The sequence below is a fragment of the Mustelus asterias genome, unplaced genomic scaffold, assembly GCF_964213995.1.
Source record: "Mustelus asterias unplaced genomic scaffold, sMusAst1.hap1.1 HAP1_SCAFFOLD_2747, whole genome shotgun sequence".
Taxonomy (NCBI): Eukaryota; Metazoa; Chordata; class Chondrichthyes; order Carcharhiniformes; family Triakidae; genus Mustelus; species Mustelus asterias.
This window is the reverse complement of record NW_027592692.1, coordinates 1,290-27,352: the sequence shown is the minus strand read 5'-3', so window position 1 is coordinate 27,352 and position 26,063 is coordinate 1,290. Positions and strand designations below refer to the sequence as shown.

At 51.7% G+C, this 26,063-nt stretch overlaps 1 protein-coding gene across 1 annotated transcript; it reads left to right on the top strand.

Moving 5' to 3' along the window:
* Positions 1 to 2,416: 2,416 nt before the first annotated feature.
* On the top strand, positions 2,417 to 25,015 carry LOC144489989 (acid-sensing ion channel 4-like; the record flags this gene model as incomplete). The annotated part of the gene is made up of 7 exons (XM_078207817.1): positions 2,417 to 2,492; positions 4,342 to 4,574; positions 7,463 to 7,607; positions 13,086 to 13,213; positions 14,414 to 14,570; positions 21,578 to 21,634; positions 24,858 to 25,015. Coding segments are annotated over 7 exons (954 nt in total), but the record flags the coding sequence as incomplete, so codon positions are not given.
* Positions 25,016 to 26,063: the final 1,048 nt, after the last annotated feature.

Here is a 26,063-nt window from a genome sequence, read left to right as displayed (position 1 = left end):
CCCCCTCATCACCCACCCCCCTCATCACCCACCCCCCTCATCACCCACCCCCCTCATCACCCACCCCCCTCATCACCCACCCCCCTCATCAACCACCCCCCGCACATCACCCACCCCCGTCACCCCCCCTCACCCCCTCACCCCCCTCATCACCCACCCCCCTCACCCCCTCACCCCCCTCATCACCCACCCCCCTCACCCCCCTCACCCCCCTTATCACCCACCCCCCTCATCACCCACCCCCCTCATCAACCACCCCCCCTCATCACCCACCCCCGTCACCCCCACTCACCCCCTCACCCCCCTCATCACCCACCCCCCTCACCCCCTCACCCCCTCATCCCACAGCTGCACCCCTGTCACCCCCACAGCCCCACCCCCTGTCACCCCACATCCCCACCCCCTGTCACCCCACATCCCCACCCCTGTCGCCCCACAGCCCCACCCCCTGTCACCCCACATCACCACCCCCTGTCACCCCACATCCCCACCCCCTGTCACCCCACATCCCCAGCCCTGTCACCCCACATCCCCACCCCCTGTCGCCCCACAGCCCCACCCCCTGTCGCCCCACATCCCCACCCCCTGTCGCCCCACATCCCCACCCCTGTCGCCCCACAGCCCCACCCCGTCACCCCACATCCCCACCCCCTGTCACCCCACATCCCCACCCCCTGTCACCCCACATCCCCACCCCCTGTCACCCCACATCCCCACATCCCCACCCCCTGTTGCCCCACAGCCCCACCCCCTGTCGCCCCACATCCCCACCCCCTGTCACCCCACATCCCCACCCCCTGTCACCCCACAGCCCCACCCCCTGTCACCCCACATCCCCACCCCCTGTCACCCCACATCCCCACCCCCTGTCACCCCACATCCCCAGCCCTGTCACCCCACATCCCCACCCCCTGTCACCCCACATCCCCACCCCCTGTCACCCCACATCCAAACCCCCTGTCGCCCCACATCCCCACCCCCTGTCACCCCACAGCCCCACCCCCTGTCACCCCACATCCCCAGCCCTGTCACCCCACATCCCCATCCCCTGTCGCCCCACAGCCCCACCCCCTGTCGCCCCACATCCCCACCCGCTGTCGCCCCACATCCCCACTCCTGTCGCCCCACAGCCCCACCCCCTGTCACCCCACATCCCCACCCCCTGTCACCCCACATCCCCACCCCCTGTCACCCCACATCCCCACCCCCTGTCACCCCACATCCCCACCCCCTGTCACCCCACATCCCCACCCCCTGTCACCCCACATCCCCAGCCCTGTCACCCCACATCCCCACCCCCTGTCACCCCACATCCCCACCCCCTGTCACCCCACATCCAAACCCCCTGTCGCCCCACATCCCCACCCCCTGTCACCCCACAGCCCCACCCCCTGTCACCCCACATCCCCAGCCCTGTCACCCCACATCCCCATCCCCTGTCGCCCCACAGCCCCACCCCCTGTCGCCCCACATCCCCACCCGCTGTCGCCCCACATCCCCACTCCTGTCGCCCCACAGCCCCACCCCCTGTCACCCCACATCCCCACCCCCTGTCACCCCACATCCCCACCCCCTGTCACCCCACATCCCCACCCCCTGTCACCCCACATCCCCACCCCCTGTCACCCCACATCCCCACATCCCCACCCCCTGTTGCCCCACAGCCCCACCCCCTGTCACCCCACATCCCCACCCCCTGTCACCCCACATCCCCACCCCTGTCACCCCACAGCCCCACCCCCTGTCACCCCACATCCCCACCCCCTGTCACCCCACATCCCCACCCCCTGTCACCCCACATCCCCACCCCCTGTCACCCCACATCCCCACCCCCTGTCACCCCACATCCCCAGCCCTGTCACCCCACATCCCCACCCCCTGTCACCCCACATCCCCACCCCCTGTTGCCCCACATCCCCACCCCCTGTCGCCCCACATCCCCACCCCCTGTCACCCCACAGCCCCACCCCCTGCCACCCCACATCCCCACCCCTGTCGCCCCACATCCCCACCTCCTGTCACCCCACATCCCCACCCCCTGTCACCCCACATCCCCACCCCCTGTCACCCCACATCCCCACCCCCTGTCACCCCACATCCCCAGCCCTGTCACCCCACATCCCCACCCCCTGTCACCCCACATCCCCACCCCCTGTTGCCCCACATCCCCACCCCCTGTCGCCCCACATCCCCACCCCCTGTCACCCCACAGCCCCACCCCCTGCCACCCCACATCCCCACCCCTGTCGCCCCACATCCCCACCCCCTGTCACCCCACATCCCCACCCCCTGTCACCCCACATCCCCACCCCCTGTCACCCCACATCCCCAGCCTGCCCTTGGTTCTCTGAACGGCTGCACTGTTAAACCTTCCTGCTTTACAACAGTTAGTTCTGTAAAAACTTCCTTTCCTCAGACTCTGCTGCGCTCGATTGAAGATCTCGAGAATTCCCGCTCCTCCCTTTGCCACCTGTCCCCTGGGGTGATGCCTGGTAAGAAGTTTAACAACACCAGGTTAAAGTCCAGCAGGTTTATTTGGTAGCAAAAGCCACACAAGCTTTCGAGGCTCTAAGCCCCTTCTTCAGGTGAGTGGGAATTCTGTTCACAAACAGAATTTATAAAGACACAAACTCAATTTACATGAATAATGGTTGGAATGCGAATACTTACAACTAATCAAGTCTTTAAGAAACAAAACAATGTGAGTGGAGAGAGCATCAAGACAGGCTAAAAAGATGTGTATTGTCTCCAGACAAGACAGCCAGTGAAACTCTGCAGGTTCACGCAACTGTGGGAGTTACAAATAGTGTGACATGAACCCAATATCCCGGTTGAGGCCGTCCTCGTGTGTGCGGAACTTGGCTATCAGTTTCTGCTCAGCGACTCTGCGCTGTCGTGTGTCGGGAAGGCCGCCTTGGAGAACGCTTACCCGAATATCAGAGGCCGAATGCCCATGACCGCTGAAGTGCTCCCCAACAGGAAGAGAACAGTCTTGCCTGGTGATTGTCGAGCGGTGTTCATTCATCCGTTGTCGCAGCGTCTGCATGGTTTCCCCAATGTACCATGCCTCGGGACATCCTTTCTTGCAGCGTATCAGGTAGACAACATTGGCCGAGTTGCAAGAGTAGGTACCGTGTACCTGGTGGATGGTGTTCTCACGTGAGATGATGGCATCCGTGTCGATGATCCGGCACGTCTTGCAGAGGTTGCTGTGGCAGGGTTGTGTGGTGTCGTGGTCACTGTTCTCCTGAAGACTGGGTAGTTTGCTGCGGACAATGGTCTGTTTGAGGTTGTGCGGTTGTTTGAAGGCAAGAAGTGGGGGTGTGGGGATGGCCTTGGCGAGATGTTCGTCTTCATCAATGACATGTTGAAGGCTCCGGAGGAGATGCCGTAGCTTCTCCGCTCCGGGGAAGTACTGGACAACGAAGGGTACTCTGTCCACTGTGTCCCGTGTTTGTCTTCTGAGGAGGTCGGTGCGGTTTTTCGCTGTGGCGCGTCGGAACTGTTGATCGATGAGTCGAGCGCCATATCCTGTTCTTATGAGGGCATCTTTCAGCGTCTGGAGGTGTCTGTTGCGATCCTCCTCATCCGAGCAGATCCTGTGTATTCAGAGGGCTTGTCCGTAGGGGATGGCTTCTTTAACGTGTTTAGGGTGGAAGCTGGAGAAGTGGAGCATCGCGAGGTTATCCGTGGGCTTGCCGAACAGTGAAGTGCTGAGGTGACCGTCCTTAATGGAGATGCGTGTGTCCAAGAATGCAACCGATTCCGGAGAGCTAGTCCATGGTGGGTCTGATGTGGGAAACTCGTTGATGCCAACATCTTTCATGCACATGGTTCGAACAAGACTTCTTCACCGCACGGGACCTGTCAACCGATGCTATACACTGTATAGCATCGGTTGAAGGTCCCGTGCGGTGAAGAAGTCTTGTTCGAACCTGTGCATGAAGATGTTGGCATATTGAGGTGCGAATTTGGTCCCCATGGCTGTTCCGTGTGTCTGGATGAAGAACTGGTTGTTGAAGGTGAAGATATTGTGGTCCAGGATGAAACGGATGAGTTGTAAAATTGCATCTGAATCCTGGCATCAGGATCCTGGCATCAGGAATACTGAGCCGTTGTTAAACGTCTTACTGTGTTTACCCCAGTCCAACGCCGGCATCTCCACATCGTGATGCCTGGCACAGGGGCCAGTGCCGCTCTAATCTAACGTGGGATAAAGGGAGAGGGGGCGGGGGGAGGGGGGGCGATCGGACTGATCCTCACTCCCCGAAATTCAGAGAAAGGGCAAAAAATAACTTTCCAAATGTCCCAATGGCCTCCGATCAATGCTTTAAATCGCAGCACTTCATAAACTCAACACACGAGGGCAGCAGATCCTCACAATCCGGCAGAATTCCCGGCTCAGTATTCCTGATGCCAGGATTCAGAAACAAACTCAAACTGCAACCAATCAGAGAACTCAGAAAGCAGCAGAATGGAACAGAGTTCCTGCGCAGAGACAGAATGATGAAGAGGGGCCAAATGGCCTCCTTCTCCGCAGTGGGACACTGTACACTGACCAGGCTGTCAGCCGGGTAAAGTGGGATCCCAGTGAGGCACCCCATGGCCAAATATCCTCTGCTTTCTGCTGTAATAACAAGCACTGAGGGAGGGGATTACACACCCAGCGAGCATCGGGGGTGGGGTTGGGGGGGGTGGGGTCAGTGGAGCTCAGTGTAGGTCAGTGTGTGTCAGTGTGGGTCTGTGAGGGTCAGTGTGGGTCTGTGTGGGTCAGTGTGGGTCAGTCAGTGTGGGTCAGTGTGGGTCAGTGAGGGTCAGTGAGGGTCAGTCAGTGAGGGTCAGTGTGGGTCAGTGTGGGTCAGTGAGGGTCAGTGTGGCTCAGTGTGGGTCAGTGTAGGTCAGTGAGGGTCAGTGAGTGTCAGTGTGGGTCAGTGTGGGTCAGTGTGGGTCAGTGAGGGTCAGTGAGGGTCAGTGTGGGTCAGTGTGGATCAGTGTGGGTCAGTGTGGGTCAGTGTGGGTCAGTGGGGGTCAGTCAGTGAGGGTCAGTGTGGGTCAGTGTTGGTCAGTGAGGGTCAGTGTGGGTCAGTGTGGGTCAGTCAGTGAGGGTCAGTGTGGGTCAGTGTGGGTCAGTGTGGGTCAGTGAGGGTCAGTGAGGGTCAGTGTGGGTCAGTCAGTGTGGGTCAGTGTGGGTCAGTCAGTGTGGGTCAGTGTGGGTCAGTGTGGGTCAGTGTGGGTCAGTGAGGGTCAGTGTGGGTCAGTCAGTGTGGGTCAGTGTGGGTCAGTGAGGGTCAGTGTGGGTCAGTGAGGGTCAGTGTAGGTCAGTGAGGGTCAGTGAGGGTCAGTCAGTGTGGGTCAGTGAGGGTCAGTCAGTGAGGTCAGTGAGGGTCAGTGTGGGTCAGTGAGGGTCAGTGTAGGTCAGTGAGGGTCAGTGTGGGTCTGTGTGGGTCAGTGAGGGTCAGTGTGGGTCAGTGTGGGTCAGTGAGGGTCAGTGGGGGTCAGTGTGGATCAGTCAGTGAGGGTCAGTGAGGGTCAGTGTAGGTCAGTGTGGGTCAGTGAGGGTCAGTCAGTGTGGGTCAGTGTGGGTCAGTGAGGGTCAGTGTGGGTCAGTGAGGGTCAGTGTGGGTCAGTGTGGATCGGTGTGGGTCAGTGTGGGTCAGTGAGGGTCAGTGAGGGTCAGTGTGGGTCAGTGAGGGTCAGTGTGGATCAGTGTGGGTCAGTGTGGGTCAGTGAGGGTCAGTGTGGGTCAGTGTGGGTCAGTGAGGGTCAGTGTGGGTCAGTGAGGGTCAGTGTGGGTCAGTGTGGGTCAGTGTGGGTCAGTGAGTGTCAGTGAGTGTCAGTGTGGGTAAGTGTGGGTCAGTGATGGTCAGTGGGGGTCAGTGAGGGTCAGTGAGGGTCAGTGAGGGTCAGTGTGGGTCAGTGAGGGTCAGTGAGGGTCAGTGTGGGTCAGTGGGGGTCAGTGTGGGTCAGTGAGGGTCAGTGGGGGTCAGTGAGGGTCAGTGTGGGTCAGTGTGGGTCAGTGAGGGTCAATGTGGGTCAGTGAGGGTCAGTGTGGGTCAGTGAGGGTAAGTGTGGTTCAGTGCGGGTCAGTGTGGGTCAGTGTGGGTCAGTGTGGGTCAGTGAGGGTCAGTGGGGGTCAGTGTGGGTCAGTGAGGGTCAGTCAGTGAGGGTCAGTGTGGGTCAGTGTGGGTCAGTGTGGGTCAGTGTGGGTCTGTGTGGGTCAGTGTGGGTCAGTGAGGGTCAGTGTGGGTCAGTGAGGCTCAGTGAGGGTCTGTGTGGTTCAGTGTGGGTCAGTGTGGGTCAGTCAGTGAGGGTCAGTGAGGGTCAGTCAGTGGGGGTCAGTGTGGGCCAGTGTGGGTCAGTCAGTTTGGGTCAGTGTGGGTCAGTGAGGGTCAGTCAGTGAGGGTCAGTGTGGGTCAGTGTGGGCCAGTGAGGGTCAGTGTGGGTCAGTGAGGGTCAGTGTGGGTCAGTGAGGTCAGTGAGGGTCAGTGTGGGTCAGTGAGGTCAGTGAGGGTCAGTGTGGGCCAGTGAGGGTCAGTGAGGGTCAGTGTGGGTCAGTGAGGGTCAGTGAGGGTAAGTGAGGGTCAGTGTGGGTCAGTGAGGGTCAGTGTGGGTCAGTGTGGATCAGTGTGGGTCAGTGTGGGTCAGTGAGGGTCAGTGTGGGTCAGTGAGGGTCAGTGTGGGTCAGTGTGGGTCAGTGAGGGTCAGTGTGGGTCAGTGAGGGTCAGTGTGGGTCAGTGAGGGTCAGTGTGGGTCAGTGTGGGTCAGTGTGGGTCAGTGAGGGTCAGTGTGGGTCAGTGACGGTCAGTGTGGGTCAGTGTGGGTCAGTGTGGGCCAGTATGGGTCAGTGAGGTCAGTGAGGGTCAGTGTGGGTCAGTGAGGGTCAGTGTGGGTCAGTGAGGGTCAGTGAGGGTCAGTGTGGGTCAGTGTGGGTCAGTGAGGTCAGTGAGGGTCAGTGTGGGTCAGTGAGGGTCAGTGTGGGTCAGTGAGGGTCAGTGTGGGTCAGTGAGGTCAGTGAGGGTCAGTGTGGGTCAGTGAGGGTCAGTGTGGGTCAGTGGGGGTCAGTGTGGGTCAGTGAGGTCAGTGAGGGTCAGTGTGGGTCAGTGTGGGTCAGTGTGGGTCAGTGACAGTCAGTGTGGGTCAGTGTGGGTCAGTGAGGGTCAGTGAGGGTCAGTGTGGGTCAGTGTGGGTCAGTGAGGGTCAGTGTGGGTCAGTGTGGGTCAGTGAGGGTCAGTGAGGTCAGTGAGGGTCAGTGAGGGTCAGTGAGGGTCAGTATGGGTCAGTGTGGGTCAGTGAGCAGAATGGGGGAGAGGGGACAGACTCAGTGGCGATGCTGATTCAATGGGCTGAAGGGCTGCTCTGAGCTGTGTGACTCTGTGGCAGGGATGTTGGGAGTGCGGAGTTGCGGAGCGTGCTGCCATATTGCTGACTGACATTGACCTGTGACCTGTGACCTCCCCGACAGGTGTTCACCAGGTACGGTAAATGCTACACCTTCAACGCCAACAAAACCAACATCAAGAAAGCGAAGCAAAGCGGGATGGGCAGCGGTCTGGAGATCATGTTGGACATTCAGCAGGACGAATATCTCCCCATCTGGCAGGAGACAGGTCAGTGACATGCAGAGTCTCTCACTCCCATCCCTGGGCCACTTCCAGCCTGAATTCCACTGGGTGACTCCTCCACTGGGTGACTCCTCCACTGGGTGACTCCTCCACTGGGTGACACCTCCACTGGGTGACTGCACTCACAGCATCATAGAATTCAGACAGTGAGGAATGTGGCCATTGGGCCCATCGAGCCTGTACTCACTCAGCTCAGGGACGGCAGGGGAAAGCTGTGGCCACAGCGGCTCTGTGGGAAGATATACTTTTCAGACCGGAGTTACCATTGGCAGGCGGCCTCCAGTCGGAGGGAATATCCAGTCGCTTTCCGCCGATACAGGCCTGAGCTGAGCATGGACCAACATCACAGAGACACAGCCGGAATGTGGGGGCGGAGCACAATCCCTGGATAGGGAGGGAGTTACAATTAATATAAAAGCAAAATAATGACAGCTCGGACGAAGGGTCCATCCAGACACGTCGTGTTGCCTCGATTCTCCCCCCACCGACACTGGCACCCACTGAGAACTTCCAGCATTTTCTGTTTTTGTCTCAGATTCCAGCATCTGCAGCATTTTGCTTGTATCCCAGTGAGAGTCAGTGTGTGTAACTGTATCCCAGTGAGAGTCAGTGTGTGTGGAACTGTATCCCAGTGAGAGTCAGTGTGTGTGGAACTGTATCCCAGTGAGAGTCAGTGTGTGTAACTGTATCCCAGTGAGAGTCAGTGTGTGTGGAACTGTATCCCAGTGAGAGTCAGTGTGTGTGGAACTGTATCGCAGTGAGAGTCAGTGTGTGTGGAACTGTATCCCAGTGAGAGTCAGTGTGTGTGGAACTGTATCCCAGGGAGAGTCAGTGTGTGTGGAACTGTATCCCAGTGAGAGTCAGTATGTGTGGAACTGTATCCCAGTGAGAGTCAGTGTGTGTGGAACTGTATCCCAGTGAGAGTCAGTGTGTGTGGAACTGTATCCCAGTGAGGGTCAGTGTGTGTGGAACTGTATCCCAGTGAGAGTCAGTGTGTGTGGAACTGTATCCCAGTGAGAGTCAGTGTGTGTGGAACTGTATCCCAGTGAGAGTCAGTGTGTGTGGAACTGTATCCCAGTGAGAGTCAGTGTGTGTGGAACTGTATCCCAGTGAGAGTCAGTGTGTGTGGAACTGTATCCCAGTGAGAGTCAGTATGTGTGGAACTGTATCCCAGTGAGAGTCAGTGTGTGTGGAACTGTATCCCAGTGAGAGTCAGTGTGTGTGGAACTGTATCCCAGTGAGGGTCAGTGTGTGTGGAACTGTATCCCAGTGAGGGTCAGTGTGTGTGGAACTGTATCCCAGTGAGAGTCAGTGTGTGTGGAACTGTATCCCAGTGAGAGTCAGTGTGTGTGGAACTGTATCCCAGTGAGAGTCAGTGTGTGTGGAACTGTATCCCAGTGAGAGTCAGTGTGTGTGGAACTGTATCCCAGGGAGAGTCAGTGTGTGTGGAACTGTATCCCAGTGAGAGTCAGTGTGTGTGGAACTGTATCCCAGTGAGAGTGAGTGTGTGTGGAACTGTATCCCAGTGAGAGTCAGTGTGTGTGGAACTGTATCCCAGTGAGGGTCAGTGTGTGTGGAACTGTATCCCAGTGAGAGTCAGTGTGTGTGGAACTGTATCCCAGTGAGAGTCAGTGTGTGTGGAACTGTATCCCAGTGAGAGTCAGTGTGTGTGGAACTGTATCCCAGTGAGAGTCAGTGTGTGTGGAACTGTATCCCAGTGAGAGTCAGTGTGTGTGGAACTGTATCCCAGTGAGAGTCAGTGTGTGTGGAACTGTATCCCAGTGAGAGTCAGTGTGTGTGGAACTGTATCCCAGTGAGAGTCAGTGTGTGTGGAACTGTATCCCAGTGAGAGTCAGTGTGTGTGGAACTGTATCCCAGTGAGAGTCAGTGTGTGTGGAACTGTATCCCAGTGAGAGTCAGTGTGTGTGGAACTGTATCCCAGGGAGAGTCAGTGTGTGTGGAACTGTATCCCAGTGAGAGTCAGTATGTGTGGAACTGTATCCCAGTGAGAGTCAGTGTGTGTGGAACTGTATCCCAGTGAGAGTCAGTGTGTGTGGAACTGTATCCCAGTGAGGGTCAGTGTGTGTGGAACTGTATCCCAGTGAGGGTCAGTGTGTGTGGAACTGTATCCCAGTGAGAGTCAGTGTGTGTGGAACTGTATCCCAGTGAGAGTCAGTGTGTGTGGAACTGTATCCCAGTGAGAGTCAGTGTGTGTGGAACTGTATCCCAGTGAGAGTCAGTGTGTGTGGAACTGTATCCCAGTGAGAGTCAGTGTGTGTGGAACTGTATCCCAGTGAGAGTCAGTGTGTGTGGAACTGTATCCCAGTGAGAGTCAGTGTGTGTGGAACTGTATCCCAGTGAGAGTCAGTGTGTGTGGAACTGTATCCCAGTGAGGGTCAGTGTGTGTGGAACTGTATCCCAGTGAGAGTCAGTGTGTGTGGAACTGTATCCCAGCGAGAGTCAGTGTGTGTGGAACTGTATCCCAGTGAGAGTCAGTGTGTGTGGAACTGTATCCCAGTGAGAGTCAGTGTGTGTGGAACTGTATCCCAGTGAGAGTCAGTGTGTGTGGAACTGTATCCCAGTGAGAGTCAGTGTGTGTGGAACTGTATCCCAGTGAGAGTCAGTGTGTGTGGAACTGTATCCCAGTGAGAGTCAGTGTGTGTGGAACTGTATCCCAGTGAGAGTCAGTGTGTGTGGAACTGTATCCCAGTGAGAGTCAGTGTGTGTGGAACTGTATCCCAGTGAGAGTCAGTGTGTGTGGAACTGTATCCCAGTGAGAGTCAGTGTGTGTGGAACTGTATCCCAGTGAGAGTCAGTGTGTGTGGAACTGTATCCCAGTGAGAGTCAGTGTGTGTGGAACTGTATCCCAGTGAGAGTGAGTGTGTGTGGAACTGTATCCCAGTGAGAGTCAGTGTGTGTGGAACTGTATCCCAGTGAGAGTCAGTGTGTGTGGAACTGTATCCCAGTGAGAGTCAGTGTGTGTGGAACTGTATCCCAGTGAGAGTCAGTGTGTGTGGAACTGTATCCCAGTGAGAGTCAGTGTGTGTGGAACTGTATCCCAGTGAGAGTCAGTGTGTGTGGAACTGTATCCCAGTGAGAGTCAGTGTGTGTGGAACTGTATCCCAGTGAGAGTCAGTGTGTGTGGAACTGTATCCCAGTGAGAGTCAGTGTGTGTGGAACTGTATCCCAGTGAGAGTCAGTGTGTGTGTGGAACTGTATCCCAGTGAGAGTCAGTGTGTGTGGAACTGTATCCCAGTGAGAGTCAGTGTGTGTGGAACTGTATCCCAGTGAGAGTCAGTGTGTGTGGAACTGTACCCCAGTGAGAGTCAGTGTGTGTGGAACTGTACCCCAGTGAGAGTCAGTGTGTGTGGAACTGTACCCCAGTGAGAGTCAGTGTGTGTGGAACTGTACCCCAGTGAGAGTCAGTGCGTGTGGAACTGTATCCCAGTGAGAGTCAGTGCGTGTGGAACTGTATCCCAGTGAGAGTCAGTGTGTGTGGAACTGTATCCCAGTGAGGGTCAGTGTGTGTGGAACTGTATCCCAGTGAGAGTCAGTGTGTGTGGAACTGTATCCCAGTGAGAGTCAGTGTGTATGCAACTGTATCCCAGTGAGAGTCAGTGTGTGTGGAACTGTATCCCAGTGAGAGTCAGTGTGTGTGGAACTGTACCCCAGTGAGAGTCAGTGTGTGTGGAACTTTATCCCAGTGAGAGTCAGTGTGTGTGGAACTGTACCCCAGTGAGAGTCAGTGTGTGTGGAACTGTACCCCAGTGAGAGTCAGTGTCTGTGGAACTATATCCCAGTGAGAGTCAGTGTGTGTGGAACTGTACCCCAGTGAGAGTCAGTGTGTGTGGAACTGTATCCCAGTGAGAGTCAGTGTGTGTGGAACTGTATCCCAGTGAGAGTCAGTGTGTGTGGAACTGTACCCCAGTGAGAGTCAGTGTGTGTGGAACTATATCCCAGTGAGAGTCAGTGTGTGTGGAACTGTACCCCAGTGAGAGTCAGTGTGTGTGGAACTGTACCCCAGTGAGAGTCAGTGTGTGTGGAACTGTATCCCAGTGAGAGTCAGTGTGTGTGGAACTGTACCCCAGTGAGAGTCAGTGTGTGTGGAACTGTATCCCAGTGAGAGTCACTGTGTGTGGAACCAGTACCCCAGTGAGAGTCAGTGTGTGTGGAACTGTATCCCAGTGAGAGTCAGTGTGTGTGGAACTGTACCCCAGTGAGTGTCAGTGTGTGTGGAACTGTATCCCAGTGAGAGTCAGTGTGTGTGGAACCAGTACCCCAGTGAGAGTTAATGTGTGTGGAACTGTATTGCAGTGAGAGTCAGTGTGTGTGGAACCCGTACCCCAGTGAGAGTCAGTGTGGGTGGGACCCGTACCCCAGTGAGAGTCAGTGTGTGTGGGGAACCCGTACCCCAGTGAGAGTCAGTGTGTGTGGGGCCCGTACCCCAGTGAGAGTCAGTGTGTGTGGAACCCGTACCCCAGTGAGAGTCAGTGTGTGTGGAACTGTATCCCAGTGAGAGTCAGTGTGTGTGGAACCAGTACCCCAGTGAGAGTTAATGTGTGTGGAACCCGTACCCCAGTGAGAGTCAGTGTGTGTGGAACTGTATCCCAGTGAGAGTCAGTGTGTGTGGAACTGTATCCCAGTGAGAGTCAGCGTGTGTGGAGCTGTATCCCAGTGAGAGTCAGTGTGTGTGGAGCTGTATCCCAGTGTGAGTCAGTGTGTGTGGAACCCGTACCCGTGTGAGAGTCAGTGTGTGTGGAACTGTATCCCAGTGAGAGTCAGTGTGCGTGGGACTGTACCCCAGTGAGAGTCAGTGTGTGTGGAACTGTATCCCAGTGAGAGTCAGTGTGTGTGGAACCCGTACCCCAGTGAGAGTCAGTGTGTGTGGAACTGTATCCCTGTGAGAGTCAGTGTGTGTGGAACTGTACCCCGTGAGAGTCAGTGTGTGTGGAACTGTACACCAGTGAGAGTCAGTGTGCGTGGAACTGTATCCCAGTGAGAGTCAGTGTGTGTGGAACTGTATCCCAGTGAGTCAGTGTGTGTGGAACTGTATCCAAGTGACAGTCAGTGTGTGTGGAACTGTATCCCAGTGAGAGTCAGTGTGTGTGGAACTGTATCCCAGTGAGTCAGTGTGTGTGGAACTATATCCCAGTGAGTCAGTGTGTGTGGAACTGTATCCCAGTGAGTCAGTGTGTGTGGAACTGTATCCCAGTGAGAGTCAGTGTGTGTGGAACTATATCGCAGTGAGAGTCAGTGTGTGTGGAACTATATCCCAGTGAGAGTCAGTGTGTGTGGAACTATATCCCAGTGAGAGTCAGTGTGTGTGGAACTGTATCGCAGTGGGAGTCAGTGTGTGTGGAACTGTACCCCACTGAGAGTCCGCAATGAGAACTGGATTAAGAGATTGCAGGAACTGTATATCAGAGGCAGCATTGTCTAATTTTACAATTCATTCTGTTTCAGATGAAACCTCCTTTGAGGCTGGGATTCGAGTTCAGATTCACAATCAGAATGAGCCACCCTACATCCACGAGTTAGGATTCGGGGTTCCCCCCGGGTTCCAAACCTTCGTCGCTTGTCAGGAACAAAGGGTATTTCCAACCAATCACTTGTGTCTTTCGCTAATGTATTCCCTTGATCTGGAAATGGAGAGAGAGCTTTACTCTGTATCCAATCCCGTGTTGTACCTGTCCTGGGAGTGTTTAATGGGGACAGTGTAGAGGGAGCTTTACTCTGTATCTAACCCCATGCTGTACCTGTCCTGGCAGTGTTTGATGGGGACAGTGTAGAGGGAGCTTTACTCTGTATCTAACCCCGTGCTGTACCTGTCCTGTGAGTGTTTGATGGGGACAGTGTAGAGGGAGCTTTACTCTGTATCTAACCCCGTGCTGTACCTGTCCTGTGAGTGTTTGATGGGGACAGTGTAGAGGGAGCTTTACTCTGTATCTAACCCCATGCTGTACCTGTCCTGGGAGTTTTTGATGGGGGACAGTGTAGAGGGAACTTTACTCTGTATCTAACCCCATGCTGTACCTGCCCTGGGAGTGTTTGATGGGGACAGTGTAGAGGGAGCTTTACTCTGTATCTAACCCCGCACTGTACCTGTCCTGGGAGTGTTTGATGGGGACAGTGTAGAGGGAGCTTTACTCTGTATCTAACCCCATGCTGTACCTGTCCTGGGAGTGTTTGATGGGGACAGTGTAGAGGGAGCTTTACTCTGTATCTAACCCCATGCTGTACCTGTCCTGGGAGTGTTTGATGGGGGACAGTGTAGAGGGAGCTTTACTCTGTATCTAACCCTGTGCTGTACCTGTCCTGGGAGTGTTTGATGGGGACAGTGTAGAGGGAGCTTTACTCTGTATCTAACCCTGTGCTGTACCTGTCCTGGGAGTGTTTGATGGGGACAGTGTAGAGGGAGCTTTACTCTGTATCTAACCCAGTGCTGTACCTGCCCTGGGAGTGTTTGATGGGGACAGTGTAGAGGGAGCTTTACTCTGTATCTAACCCCGTGCTGTACCTGTCCTGGGAGTGTTTGATGGGGACAGTGTAGAGGGAGCTTTACTCTGTATCTAACCCCGTGCTGTACCTGTCCTGGGAGTGTTTGATGGGGACAGTGTAGAGGGAGCTTTACTCTGTATCTAACCCCGTGCTGTGCCTGTCCTGGGAGTGTTTGATGGGGACAGTGTAGAGGGAGCTTTACTCTGTATCTAACCCCGTGCTGTACCTGTCCTGGGAGTGTTTGAATGTTTGCAGTTTTCTGTTGTTCTCTTTCTCTCCATCTTTTCATCCAGTTGACATATTTGCCCCGGCCCTGGGGTGAGTGCCGCTCAGTTGGGAATGGGCGCCTCCTCCCCGGCTATGATGACTACAGTATAACGGCGTGCCGCATCCACTGTGAGAAAGAGGCTGTGGTCAGTAAATGTCACTGTCGGATGGTCCATATGCCAGGTAGAGTGTGAGTGTGCACCAGTCTGTCAGGCAGCTGTGAGAGACAGCATCATGGGCACAATGGGGGGAGCGAGTTCCACATTTACCAGGAATGTCTGATCAACATATTAATTACAGAACAATAATAAACATGATTGGCTTTGCAATATTGATTATATACAAATAGTCCAGGACAGAAACTCCCGGGTGTTTTATGAAGTCAGCCAAGACCACAAGTGTTTCCATTTAAACTTGGCCCAGGTGAGCATCAGATGTTTCACTCTGGTCTGATTCAAGTGAGCCACCAGGGAGCTTTTATCACACCAAGTTTATTTAAGAACACAGTTAACATATAATCAGCCAATTAGCAATAACTTTTACCAATTACAAACAAGAAAAAAAAGCCATATAAAATAATGAGGGGCACAGATCAGCTAGATAGTCAATATCTTTTCCCAAAGGTAGGGGAGTCTAAAACTAGAGGGCATAGGTTTAAGGTGAGAGGGGAGAGATACAAAAGTGTCCAGAGGGATAATTTTCTTCACACAGAGGGTGGTGAGTGTCTGGAACAAGCTGCCAGAGGTAGTTGTAGAGGCGGGTACAATTTTGTCTTTTAAAAAGTATTTAGATAGTTACATGGGTACGATGGGTATAGAGGGATATGGGTCAAATGCAGGCAATTGGGACTAGCTTAGTGGTTAAAATAGGGCGGCAAGGACAAGTTGGGCTGAAGGGCCCGTTTCCATGCTGTAAACCTCTATGACTCTATGATATTGTATAAACCTTAACAGCTCAGAATGCTCTTCCAACCAAACAGCCTGACAATCTTACACCGTTCCCGGCTCAGTGCAGAAAGCAACTATGCGCACATGATGCTGGATCTTGCAGCTTTCCAACACCTGCTGTGAGCCCATTGGTTGTTGAATTGGAAACGCTGAGGCCTTCTCAGTCCTGGAATTTTTTGCACACCTAGATAACAAGGACATCTTTGTCAGACTCCTATTCATCAATGACAGCTCAGCCTTCAATACTATTATTCCCACGAAACTCATCTCCAAACTCCATAGACTGGGCCTCGGCTCCTCCCTCTGCGACTGGATCCTGAACCTCCTTACAATCAGTAAGGATAGGCAACAACACCTCGTCCACGATGACCCTCAACAAGGCTGTGTTCTCAGCCCCCTACTATACTCCTTATACACCTATGACTGTGCGGCCAAATTCCCCTCCAATTCGAATTTCAAGTTTGCTGATGACATCACCGTCGTGGGTCGGATCTCAAACAATGACGAGACAGAGTACAGGAATGAAATAGAGAATCTGGTGAACTGGTGCGGCAACAATAATCTCTCCCTCAATGTCAACAAAACAAAGGAGATTGTCATCGACTTCAGGAAGCGTAAAGGAGAACATGCCCCTGTCTACATCAATGGGGATGAAGTAAAATGGTCGAGAGCTTCAAGTTTTTAGGTGTCCAGATCACCAACAACCTGTCCTGGTCCCCCCATGCCGACACTATAGTTAAGAAAGCCACCAATGCCTCTACTTTCTCAGACGACGAAGGAAATTTGGCATGTCAGCTACGACTCTCACCAACTTTTACAGATGCACCATAGAAAACATTCTTTCTGGTTGTATCACAGCTTGGTATGGGCTCCTGCTCTGCCCAAGACCGCAAGGAACTACAAAAGGTCGTGAATGTAGCCCAATCCATCATGCAAACCAGCCTCCCATCCATTGACTCTGTCTACACTTCCCACTGTCTCGGAAAAGCAGCCAGCATAATTAAAGACCTCACACACCCCGGACATTCTCTCTTCCACCTCTTCCTTCGGGAAAAAGATACAAAAGTCTGAGGTCACGTACCAACCGACTCAAGAGCAGCTTCTTCCCTGCTGCTGTCATACTTAATGCGACTTACCTTGCATTAAGTTGATCTTTCTCTACACCCTAGCTATGACTGTAACACTACATTCTGCACTCTCTCATTTCCTTCTTTATGAACGGTATGCTTTGTCTGTATAGCGTGCAAGAAACAATATTTTTCACTGTATGTTAATACATGTGACAAGAGTAAATCAAATCAAATCACCTTCAGACACACAGAGATACTGATTGGCAGCTAGCTTCTCGCTGCAACTTGCAGACAGCTGGATTTCCAATCGCAGCGAGAGACACAAGAACACTGCTTCCAGCCTGGAGTCCCCACAGCATCTGCCAATCTGAAAGTACCTCTGGGATTTCCCTGTGAAAGGAGACTGTTCCTGTCCTGACCTGTCAATCATTCTTCCCCCAACAATTCAAAAAGGGTCAGAAAACTCCAGAATATTGCATTAGGCCCAGATTAATAATGAACTAAAGGCCCATTATAGACTGGAGCAACAATAAAAGGACATCAGTTCAGAAAGCTCAGTGCCATCCTCAATTTTCTCTATTGTCTTTGCAGCAATGGTAAACTTTTTACATTTCATTATTGAATCTTATAAACCTCTCACTGTTACAGATTCTCTCGAATTCCTCCCATTCTCTGAGTCATTGTCAGACAGGGATTCAGTCTCACACAGTGCTCTGAGCTCCCGACCAGCACCGTGTGAACACAAACAACCACCGCTCCTTTCCCCGGAGGTTGAACCCATTGGTCAAGTGTCTCTCCAGTACTTGCTGGTAACTGTGAGCTCTCTGAAAACTGAGCATAAAGTCTCCTCAATGGAAGACTTGTTCAGGACAGAAAGCTTCAGGATGCAGAGAACTGGGCTCTCTTGAACCAGAGAGGACAAACCAAGATTCTCCCTGAAGTTCCCTGAAGGGTAAACCAAGATTCCCCCTGAAGTGCACTGCACCCTCTTAGCAGATGGGGAGAGCTTCTTTGCCTCTGGTGAAGAGTTGGACAGCTCTATCATTCACTGTTGCTGTGATGATTTAGAAAAGTATTCAATATCTGATTAAATCTGGAAACAGAGAAAAGTTCTGCAGACATTACAGCACAGGAAGCCAATACAATCCACTTCCTGCGCTTTCAGCCCAGGAGTCTTCATTGAAGGAGCTCTGTAGTTTAGCCTCTGCTTTACATTGAGGGACGCCTTTCGTGACACGATTAACTTGTCGATCAGATTAGAGAGTGAATCAGTAACTCTGTTCTCCCCGGGCAGCATTGTACGATGCATCTCATTGCTAAGTTATTCAGAGCCCAGCTCACGTTTCCGCTGGACTGCCAGATCCCAGGATGCAATCCTGGCTCAATAGATCCAAACTTTTATTTTTATAGTTTGATTTTTTTGATGAACAGAGTCACATGACTGCCAATGAACTTTAAAGAAAAGAATAAAACACTTAATAGCTAAGTTTTATGATGATACTCGACTCCTTCACACCAGCTTTTCCTTTCCAGATAGATACAGATTTGTATAGATAATACAAGTCACAAAATCTATCTTATATTCTAATGTTCTCAGTTAGGACACAGTCCATATAAACCAATTAGCAAAATGTGCTCAGACACACCACACACTGAAACCAAGCGACAGAGGCCACGCAGAACCCCTTGTCACACCGAGAGCCAATTGAGCTCACTGCAGTGGTACTGGCGCAGCGCAGTGGCACAGTGGTTAGCACTGCTGCCTCACAGCGCCAGGGACCCAGGTTCGATTCCCAGCTTGGGTCACTGTCTGTGTGGAGTTTGCACATTCTCCCCGTGTCTGCGTGGGTTTCCTCCGGGTGCTCCGGTTTCCTCCCACACTCCAAAGATGTGCGGGTTAGGCGGATCAGCCATGCTGAATGTGCAGGGTTATGAGGATTGGGTCTGGGTAAGATGCTCTATCAGAGATCCAGTGCAGACTCGATGGATTGAATGGCCTCCTTCTGTATTGTCGATGTTCTGTGGATTTCATGGTCTCTAACACAAAGCGTTTTAAATTACACTCTTGAAGAACACTTTGAAATCTTCTCCCACACAAGGCTTTCATGCAGATGCCTTCACCAAGGATCCACCTCCAGGATTTCAATCTCTCCTTTCACTGTTCCTCTGCCCTAGATTGCCACATGAATTCAAACTTCCACAAATCTCCCTGATACCCAGACCACCAGCAGAGCACAATTGCTTCACAGGAGTTACCAACCTTAAGATCACCATGGAGTTTGGATTCTGTCTAGACAACATTTCCAGGTCTGTCCCTTATAGCCCTGTCTTTAACTTGGAGACACTCTCTGCTCATCTTCACTCAACAGAAACCTTTTGCCAGGTATCTGCCCTTTGTTCCTTTCTGGAATTCTCTTCAGTCCTATTCCCTGATTTCTGGAACTTTCTATTCTTTATCTCCTGGGACTTGTTTTCTGACCCTTTGTATTGTCCTGCCTGTTCTGACAGTTTCTGTGGAATGCTTGTTGTCTCTGGAATACCTGGTTCCAAATTGAAACGCAAGTACTTTTTTCAGTATAGGCCTCTTGTTGCTAAGCAACAGCTTAGTTTTATTAAAAGCCCTGTTATTGCTTCAAGCTCATAAAACCATTGTTACAATGCAGGCAAAGTTTAAAGTGAAACTAAACCTACAGACATACAGACAACTTTGTTTAACATGAAGCTAAACTGAAGGGGTTTAAGGTGGGGGTGGGTGCTTGGAGTGGGAGAGGGGAGGGGATTTAGGGTGCGGGAGGGGATTTAGGGTGGGAGGGGATTTAGGGTGGGGGACAGTAGGGGATTTGGGGGAGGGGAGGGGAGGGGATTTAAGGAGGGGGACTATCTTTCTTTTGAAAGAAGGGCAGACTATCCTGAGAGAGTTGGTTTCCAGAAACTGTTTGATATTTGGGATGTTTCTATAGTAACACTGAGCTGAGAAACATCCAATCACAACAGCAGAATGATCCTCTGTATTCTGATTGGCTCTTGGTGATTAATTTCCTTCAGCGAATGGTTTGCTCTTTCTGGGATATTATCACCGTGGAGACCAACAGACCAAAACAATCAAAGTTCCCGAGTGAGCCGAGTGAGAAAACAGCTGGAAAGGATTTCTCTTTTATAAATTCCACTTTAACAATCAAAGAACAATCAGCACGAATTAACAGGCAAAATAAGGCCAATATATCCACAAGCCCCTCATTAAACAGCAAATGCAACAAAAATAGATGATGACACGGATGTACCGGACAGTCCATTCAGTATTTACAGCAATCATTTCAGCCCCAACCTCTTTCCAAGCTTCCAACTTCCTCAGGTAGAATTCCAGTTCCCTTTCATCGGGGACTGAGCCACTGATTCTCCTTACTTGAGAAAGGATATACTGGCACTGGAGGGGGTGCAGAGGAGATTCACTAGGCTGATTCCGGAGTTGAGAGGGTTGGCTTATGAGGAGAGACTGAGTAGACTGGGGCTATACTCAATGGAATTCAGAAGAATGAGGGGAGATGTTATAGAAACATATAAGATTATGAAGGGAATAGATAAGATAGAAAAAGGGAAGTTGTTTCCACTGGCGGGTGAAATTAGAACTAGGGGGCATAGCCTCAAAATAAGGGGAAGCAGATTTAGGACTGAGTTGAGGAGGAACTTCTTCACACAAAGTGTTGTGAATCTGTGGAATTCCCTGCCCAGTGAAGCAGTTGAGGCTACCTCATTGAATGTTTTTAAAGTAAGGATAGATAAGTTCTTGAACAGTAAATGAATTAAGGGTTATGGTGAGCGGGCGGGTAAGTGGAGCTGAGTCCATGGAAAGATCAGCCATGATCTTATTGAAAGGGGCCAGATGGCCTACTCCTGCCCCTAGTTCTTATGTTCTTATGTTTATGTTCTTATTCCCATCTGATTCCCATTCCTATTCAGCAGCTCCCAGTCAATCTGAGCTCCAAGGTTCTGTTCCTCACAAGGGTGGATTCCTTTGCTGGAACCTAATCAACAATCCAATGTTTGGATTGCTTTACTGAGTGGCTCAGTAAGAACCCGGTACTTTGTGTTGTCAGAGCTGCTGCATCTGGGGCAGGAACATGTTTCCTTGAACCACGTTCCCAGACCCAGTCTTTGTGTTCATCCATTTATTCATTTCCCCCAATGGGTCCTCAGGGATTCAATAACTTCACACCTTAGATTTTCTCCAAACAAGTTCATGTCAGAGCCTGGGGACTTTCCCATTTCTGTTCCTGTTTTGGTTTCATGGAATCAGAGAATTCCTACAGTACAGAAGGAGGCCATTCGGCCCATCGAGCCTGCACCATCCACAATCCCCCCCAGGCTCTATCCCCATAACCCCATGCATTTACCCCAGCTAGTCCCCCTGATACTAAGTGGCAATTTAGCATGCCCTATTCACCTAACCCGAACATCTTTGGACTGTGGGAGGAAACCGGAGCACCCGGAGGAAACCCACGCAGACATGGGGAGAATGTGCAAACTCCACACAGACAGTGACCCAAGCCAGGACGGCACGGGCGGCACGGTAGCACAGTGGTTAGCACTGCTGCTTCACAGCTCCAGGGTCCCGGGTTCGATTCCCGGCTCGGGTCACTGTCTGTGTGGAGTTTGCACATTCTCCTCGTGTCTGCGTGGGTTTCCTCCGGGTGCTCCGGTTTCCTCCCACAGTCCAAAGATGTGCAGGTTAGGTTGATTGGCCAGGTTAAAAATTGCCCCTTAGAGTCCTGGGATGTGTAGGTTAGAGAGATTAGCGGGTAAATATGTGGGGGTAGGGCCTGGGCGGGATTGTGGTCGGTGCAGACTCGATGGGCCAAAATGGCCTCCTTCTGCACTGTAGGGTTTCTATGATTTCTATGAGGAATTGAACCCGGGTCCCTGGCGCTGTGAGGCAGCAGTGCTAACCACTGTGCCACCGTGCTGCCCAGTTTTATTTCCCCAAGTCCAGTTACCCTTTCCGTTAGGTTTGGACCCTAAGTACAGATTCCATTCATTTCCCTTTTCATAAACTTGCGAGTATCCCAGAGATCCTCACGTCCAAGGAAGGTCTTTGTAAAGGTCACATTGGGAGGGTTGTGTTTGAGGATTGGAGCTCGGACCTGCTTCAGTTACTGAATGTGTTTCCATTCCTCAGGTCATGAAAATATCTGTTCACCAAAACAATATGTGGAATGTGCAGACAAGACCCTGGGTGAGTAATCGAGTCCTCACAATCTTACAGCACAGGAGGAGCCATTCATCCCATTGTGTCAATGCTAGCTCTTTGAAAGAGCTATTCAATGAGTCCCACTCCCTCCCACTCTTTCCCCAGAGCCTGCCATTACTTTCCTTATCAGCTATTTGTCCAATTGCCTTGTGGAAGTTCCTGTTGAACCTGCTTCCACTGTCCTTTCGGGCAGCGCCTTCCAGATCCCAACAACTCGCCGTGGAAAATAATTCTTCTCATCCCACTCTCTTGTTCTGGAGGCAATTCTCTTCAATCTATCTCCCTCTGGTTACCCACCCTCCTGTTACTGGGAACACTTTCTCCAAATTTACTCTATTCAAGCCCTTCCTGATTTTTTAAACCTCTATTAAATTTCTTCTTGACCTTCTCTGCTCCGGGGAGAACAATCCCAGCGTCTCCAGTCTCTCCACATTAACTGAAGTCCCTCATCCCTGGGAACATTCTAGTAAATCTCCCTCTGCCCCCTCTCCAAGGCCTGGACATCCTTCCTAAAGTGTGGAGCCCAGAATTCAGCACAATGGTAACCAGTGGTTTATTAACGTTGAACAACATTTCCTCACGTTGCTGCTATTTATAAAACCCACAATTGTCAATGTCTTTTTAACAGTAACTTACGCTGCAACCTTCAAAGATTCATCAACATAATCTTCTCATTTTCCCTCTTCACGCATCCAGTACAGGCAGAAACAGCTCATGACGGGAACCTCATAGGGGAGAGTGTACATGGGGCTGTGGGAGGGGGAATGGGTGGATAGAGTCAGTGATAGGGGGAGGGTGTACATGGGGGTGTGGGAGGGGGAATGGGTGGATAGAGTCAGTGATAGGGGAGGATGTACATGGGGATCTGAAAGGATGGGTTTGATGGATGTTTTTTGTATGTTGTGTTGTGTGTTGTTGTGGTTTGTGTTGTGTGTTGTTGTGGTTTGTGTTGTGTGTTGTTGCGGTTGTGTTGCGTGTTGTTGCGGTTTGTGTTGTGTGTTGTTGCGGTTGTGTTGTGTGTTGTTGCGGTCGTGTTGTGTGTTGTTGCGGTTGTGTTGTGTTGTGTGTTGCGGTTGTGTTGTGTGTTGTTGTGGTTGTGTTGTGTGTTGTTGCGGTTGTGTTGCGTGTTGTTGCGGTTGTGTTGCGTGTTGTTGTGGTTGTGTTGTGTGTTGTTGCGGTTGTGTTGCGTGTTGTTGCGGTTGTGTTGCGTGTTGTTGTGGTTGTGTTGTGTGTTGTTGCGGTTGTGTGGCGTGTTGTTGCAGTTGTGTTGTGTGTTGCGGTTGTGTTGTGTGTTGCGGTTGTGTTGTGTGTTGCGGTTGTGTTGTGTGTTGTTGCGGTTGTGTTGCGTGTTGTTGCGGTTGTGTTGTGTGTTGTTGCGGTTGTGTGGCGTGTTGTTGCAGTTGTGTTGTGTGTTATTGCGGTTTGTGTTGCGTGTTGTTGCGGTTGTGTTGTGTGTTGTTGCGGTTGTGTGGCGTGTTGTTGCAGTTGTGTTGTGTGTTATTGCGGTTGTGTTGTGTGTTGTTGCGGTTGTGTGGCGTGTTGTTGCAGTTGTGTTGTGTGTTATTGCGGTTGTGTTGTGTGTTGTTGCGGTTGTGTTGTGTGTTGTTGCGGTTGTGTTGTGTGTTGTTGCGGTTGTGTTGTGTGTTGTTGCGGTTGTGTGGCGTGTTGTTGCAGTTGTGTTGTGTGTTATTGCGGTTGTGTTGTGTGTTGTTGCGGTTGTGTTGTGTGTTGTTGCGGTTGTGTTGTGTGTTGTTGCGGTTGTGTTGTGTGTTGTTGGGGTTGTGTTGTGTGTTGTTGGGGTTGTGTTGTGTGTTGTTGCGGTTGTGTTGTGTGTTGTTGCGGTTGTGTGGCGTGTTGTTGCGGTTGTGTTGTGTGTTGTTGGGGTTGTGTTGTGTGTTGTTGGGGTTGTGTTGTGTGTTGTTGCGGTTGTGTTGTGTGTTGTTGCGGTTGTGTTGTGTGTTGTTGGGGTTGTGTTGTGTGTTGTTGCGGTTGTGTTGTGTGTTGTTGGGGTTGTGTTGTGTGTTGTTGCGGTTGTGTGGCGTGTTGTTGCAGTTGTGTTGTGTGTTATTGCGGTTGTGTTGTGTGTTGTTGCGGTTGTGTGGCGTGTTGTTGCAGTTGTGTTGTGTGTTATTGCGGTTGTGTTGTGTGTTGTTGCGGTTGTGTTGTGTGTTGTTGCGGTTGTGTTGTGTGTTGTTGCGGTTGTGTTGTGTGTTGTTGCGGTTGTGTGGCGTGTTGTTGCAGTTGTGTTGTGTGTTATTGCGGTTGTGTTGTGTGTTGTTGCGGTTGTGTTGTGTGTTGTTGCGGTTGTGTTGTGTGTTGTTGCGGTTGTGTTGTGTGTTGTTGGGGTTGTGTTGTGTGTTGTTGGGGTTGTGTTGTGTGTTGTTGCGGTTGTGTTGTGTGTTGTTGCGGTTGTGTGGCGTGTTGTTGCGGTTGTGTTGTGTGTTGTTGGGGTTGTGTTGTGTGTTGTTGGGGTTGTGTTGTGTGTTGTTGGGGTTGTGTTGTGTGTTGTTGCGGTTGTGTTGTGTGTTGTTGGGGTTGTGTTGTGTGTTGTTGCGGTTGTGTTGTGTGTTGTTGGGGTTGTGTTGTGTGTTGTTAGGGTTGTGTTGTGTGTTGTTGCGGTTGTGTTGTGTGTTGTTGCGGTTGTGTGGCGTGTTGTTGCAGTTGTGTTGTGTTATTGCGGTTGTGTTGTGTGTTGTTGCGGTTGTGTGGCTTGTTGTTGCAGTTGTGTTGTGTGTTGCGGTTGTGTTGTGTGTTGTTGCGGTTGTGTGGCGTGTTGTTGCAGTTGTGTTGTGTGTTGCGGTTGTGTTGTGTGTTGCGGTTGTGTTGTGTGTTGCGGTTGTGTTGTGTGTTGTGGTTGTGTAGCGTGTTGTTGCGGTTGTGTTGTGTGTTGCGGTTGTGTTGTGTGTTGTTGTGTTGCGTGTTGTTGCGGTTGTGCTGTGTGTTGTTGCGGTTGTGTTGTGTGTTGTTGTGTTGCGTGTTGTTGCGGTTGTGCTGTGTGTTGTTGCGGTTGTGTTGTGTGTTGTGGTTGTGTTGTGTGTTGTTGGGGTTGTGTTGCCTGTTGTGTTGGGGTTGTGTTGCCTGTTGTTGGGGTTGTGTTGTGTGTTTTTGCAAAGTTGTTGCGTGTTGCGGTTGTGTTGCGTGTTGTTGTGGTGATGATTTGGGATTCACTCTTTGCCAGGATGATTAATGATTTTGTATCTTTCTGCAGATGAACTGGTCTCAACATCAAACCTAAGTTGTAAATGTGAGACCCCCTGCAGTTTAACACGCTATGGCAAAGAGCTGTCGATGGTAAAAATCCCCAGCAGAGGCAGCTCCAAGTTCCTCGCTAAGAGATACAACACCTCAGAACAAAACATCAAGTAAGTCTTTCTGTTTTTTTGTGCAAAAGACAACAGATTGTGAATCCTGGAAAGTTTAGCCCGCAGAAAGAGGTCACCTGACCCGTCATGTCTGTGCCAGATGAGACCCGAAGCCCCGGCCTAATCCCACTTTGCAGCATTTTCTCTGTAGCTCTCAGTGAGCTGAGGCTCTGTGCCTCCACTGCCCTTTCCGGCAGTGAGTTCCAGACCCCCACAACCCCCTGGCTGAAAGGTGTTTTCCTCACCTACCCTCTACTCCTTCCAATCACTTTAAATCGATACCCCCGAGTCAGTGACCTCTCTGCTAAGCTGACAGGCCCTTCCCATCCATTCTCCCCAAGCCCCTCAGCCTCCTCTGTTCCAGGGAGAATAATCACATCCTCTCCAATCTTTCCTCATTGCTGCAGTTTCCCAGTCCGGTAGCATCCCTGTCAATCTCCTCCACACCCTCTCTGCAAACTTTCTATAGTGATGCGACCACACCTGCACACAGTGCTCCAACTCTGGCCTAACTAATGTTTCATATAGTTCCACCTTCCCCTTATATTCTACACCTTGCCCAATCACAGAATTGTTATGGCACAGAAGGAGGCCATTCGGCCCATCACGTCTGCACCTACTCTCCAAACGAGTATCATGGATTTAGTGCCATTTCTCTGCCTTTTCCCCAGACCCCTGAACATTGTTTCTATCCAAATTATCATCTCATGTCTCCTATAATTCCTCAAGTGAAGCTGCCTCCACCACACTCCCAGGCAGAACATTCCAGGCCTCAACCACTCACCGGCTGAAAAAGCTTTTATCTCACATCACATTTGTTTCTTTTGTAAATCACCTTAAATCTGTGCCCTCTCGTTCTCGATCCTTTTCCGAGTGGGAACAGTTTCTCCCGATCGACTCTGTCCAGCCCCATTGTGATTTTCAGCATCTCTATCAAATCTCCTCTTAGCTTCTTCTCTCCAAGGGGAAGAGTTCCAACCTCTCCGATCTATCCTCATCACTGAAGTTTCCATCCCTGGAACCATTCTTGTAAACCTCTTCTGCTCTCTCTC